Genomic DNA, 3,634 nt, shown 5'->3' with positions numbered 1-3,634 from the left:
GGTTGGACATTTACACCCCACTTTTCTGAGTCCAAGTCGAAAAGCTCTAAAGCTCTTTTTTGACATAATATTTCTACCTCATCAATATATTTATTTCCTCCATAATATCTTTGTCCAGGAAGTCCCTCAGAATACTTATTGTGGAGACATGAACTTAAGCATTGCAAAACAGGAACTGATGTAAAATTTTCTGAAGCTATCATTTCCAATCCCTGTTTTTGCCTTAATTTTTCTTTTTTAATAATGTTATATAACTCTGGATCTGAATCCCATAAATTTTGAGAAAGTGCATTTTGACTGTAATTGGTAACAGACATCTTAAAGAAAAAAAATTTATACAATTAAATTTCAAAAATAAAATGAAAATCATAAATTGTTTACTTAGATAAATACTGTGTGACAGATAATTCATTGCAAAAGATATTATAAAAAGGCAAAGAAATCACAATGAAACAAGTTAAAACTTTTAAAACCAATCATGACTTAAATGCTATTGCCTACAATTCAAATTATAAGTTACTTTCAGGTAATAAATTTTTATTGAATTTTATAGAAAATAAAAAAACCTTTTAATTTCATAAAGAAGTTTAACCTTAAAAAAAAATCTCACAAAATACCATTAATATAAAAAACTACTTACTATTTTGTGAATAACAACTCCTAAACCACTTGACTTTGTTTTTATCCGTTGAATTAACATGATTGGCGCCAAAAATTAAGTACAATTAACAATGAGTAATGGCGGAAATTTTTCTTGTAACGTTTGTTTAATAATAAGTATGTAAAATTTCAGATTTTATTTTAATGTAATGTATAAAAATAACGTTTATTTAATTAAAATACTGTGCATAATTTTTTGTTAATTAAAATTATAAAACAAATTTGATTTTAATTGTAATACTGCGGAATAAATATATGTATAAAATTATCCAAGATTTCAAATGCTGCCGGTATTATTTAAATTTTCGAATACAAAATTGTCAAAACTAAAATTTATATTTATTAAATAATAATTGATAGTGTTTCAATGTAATGAAAATTTAACGAAAACCTTACGAATGTAAAGCATTACACTAAATACTCAATTAAAAAATTTTATCCATTAGCAATTCATATACAAATTGTAATAATTTACAATAGGTCTAGTTAGACAAAATAAAAATGTATAATTTTTTAATTTCGATGAACTCATTTACGTACTATTTTAATTACTTAAGTCTCAGAAAAATAAGACTTAAACAATTTATAATTCATTTTTAATGATAGAAAAAATTTGGTCATTGCTATCTATCTAAATAATATTAATTTTTATTTCTAACCTAAAAAGGAGCAATTAAAAAAAAAAAAAAAACCACAGAGTAAAGCACTAAAATACATTTTGAATTTTTAAGTAATATAATAACCGTTAAAAACTTTTCATGCCTGTAACTAATTATTTATTAACTAATGTTCAGAAATTATAATTTTACATAATTACAATTAATTGAATAATTTAAAATGTTTTTTATAGAAATAATTTACTGCGCACGTACGTATTTTTCTTATTCATTATTTGATTTTATCCGTTACTAATATTCGAAAGTTATTACATAAATAATTTTCTCTTAAAAACTTTTTAAAAATATTATTATTATTATTATACTTACTATCATTATTATTATTGATCTATTTAATTTCAAATTTTGATGGGTTACGGTATTATTAGAAGTTTTATTTTTTTTAAAAAAGAAAAGTAAAGGTAAAATAAATTACAAAAAAATGGAAGGATTAAATTTTAAAAATAATTCTTAAAAAAAATTTGTTGGAAAAATTTTTTTATTTTTCCTTATAAACATATTTTAAGTTTTATGATACACTTTCATTTATTTATAATAATAACTGACCCCCGTTTAAATAATATAACAAAAATAATAATAATAATTATAACTTAAATAAACATTTATGTAATATTTAAAAAAAAAAAATAATAATAATAATATTTTACATGAAGTTATAAAATCAGAGTGAAAAAAAAAAAAATTAATTATAAAATGTTAATTTATTTCATTAAATTTTATTATATTTATAATAAATTTAAAATGAAATATACACAAAAAAAATTATGAGTAACATATTATTTTAATATTCAAATAATAATAATAATAATAATAATGAAAACTTTTTTTTTTTTTTTTTTTGCATTCGTAACTTGTGAGTTCAGTCTTTTTATTTTAATCGCTTTTTATCATTAATTTTATTTTTTAAAAATATAACTTAACACTTTTGTTAATTTTTGATTATAATTTTTAATTTACATTATTATTATTATTATTTAATGTTAACTGCAACCAAATAAATGTTTGTTTTTATTTTCATTTAGTAATATACATAAATGTAATATTCAGAAAAAGAAAAAAAAAAACAACAAAAACAAAATGAAATACTTGAATTTTTTTTTTTTTTTTTTTTTGTAACATGCAATACTGAATAATATTTAGTCTTTTTAATAAATAAAATAAAATAAATTTTTATACATTGTCAAAATATTGTTAGTGATATGACATAAATTAGCATGTGGCCTGAATGTTGTTTTTTTGTAATGGCACCTTATTATTAATTACAAAAAAAAATTATATTAGTTCCATCTTGTTATTAATTATTCAGGCACGATTGTGAACAAAACACACTAATAATTTATAATAATAATAATAATGGAAGATTTGATAGAGCGCCATATTTTTTTAATATTAAATAACGATGATGACATTTACAAGTGAAATATTTTAACATTTTTTTTAAAAATTAATCCGATAATATTATTATAATTGTATGCAATATTTAAAATTTTTTTTTACAAATTGTGACTAAGTGTTATTAAATTTAATTTCATAGAAATTTTTTAAAATGTGACACCTAAATTATGTTATGGCAAATAATCGCTCAAAGGATTGTAAATATTTATTACAAATTTGTTTACAGATATCAAACCGTCTTTCATAACACACATTAAAAGTTTTTTAAATAATTAGTATTCAAATTATAAAAATAAATAAATAAATAAATAAATAAGTAGTATTTCTGAATAGGTTTTAAATAAAAATTATTTTTGTGTGTTAAAATTTATGTACTGTTATTATAATTCATAAGAGATTTTTTGAGCTATTACTTCACAATTTAAATAAACTATTTTTTTTTAAACGTAATATATATATAAAAATTGTGAAAAATATAATAATTTAAAAAAAAAAAAAAAAAAATTATAAATATTCACAACATCGATTTCGATTTTGATTTACCAATTTTAATTGACAATATTATACAGTTTAATTTATTATAAGTTAATATTTATTTAAAATTTATTGTAAATAATATGCCGCGCTTAATAATTTTTTTTTTTTATGTAAAGCATGGCATTTATTTTACCAAAATTTAATTTTTAAAGCATTTTAATTATTATTATTATTATTGTAAAAATTGCCTAAAATTTTTTTAATTTCAAATTTAAGATTGCTTAGAAAACTAAACGCTTATGAGTTATCAGGCCAGAAAATTTAGTTTTTAATTAAAATTTTATTTAATCTTAAACACTCAAATAAAAGATGTTTAAACATTAAAAATAAACTTTGATTTTAAGTAAAAAAAAAAAAAAGGTGCA

At 18.8% G+C, this 3,634-nt stretch overlaps 1 protein-coding gene across 1 annotated transcript in view; it reads right to left on the bottom strand.

The window, feature by feature from the left end:
- The window catches only part of Phum_PHUM591850 (serine hydroxymethyltransferase, cytosolic, putative), a gene marked incomplete at both ends in the record, with an annotated part of 1,520 nt that extends 1,203 nt beyond the window's left edge, over positions 1-317 (bottom strand). The window contains one exon of the mRNA XM_002432512.1: positions 17-317. Within this exon, the coding sequence (XP_002432557.1) occupies positions 17-317 (301 nt within the window). The remainder of the gene's footprint in view (positions 1-16) is intronic.
- Positions 318-3,634: the final 3,317 nt, after the last annotated feature.

The sequence above is a fragment of the Pediculus humanus genome, genomic scaffold (assembly GCF_000006295.1).
Source record: "Pediculus humanus corporis 1103172108314 genomic scaffold, whole genome shotgun sequence".
Taxonomy (NCBI): Eukaryota; Metazoa; Arthropoda; class Insecta; order Psocodea; family Pediculidae; genus Pediculus; species Pediculus humanus.
The sequence above is the reverse complement of the archived record's forward strand: the minus strand, read 5'-3'. Positions and strand labels throughout refer to the sequence as shown.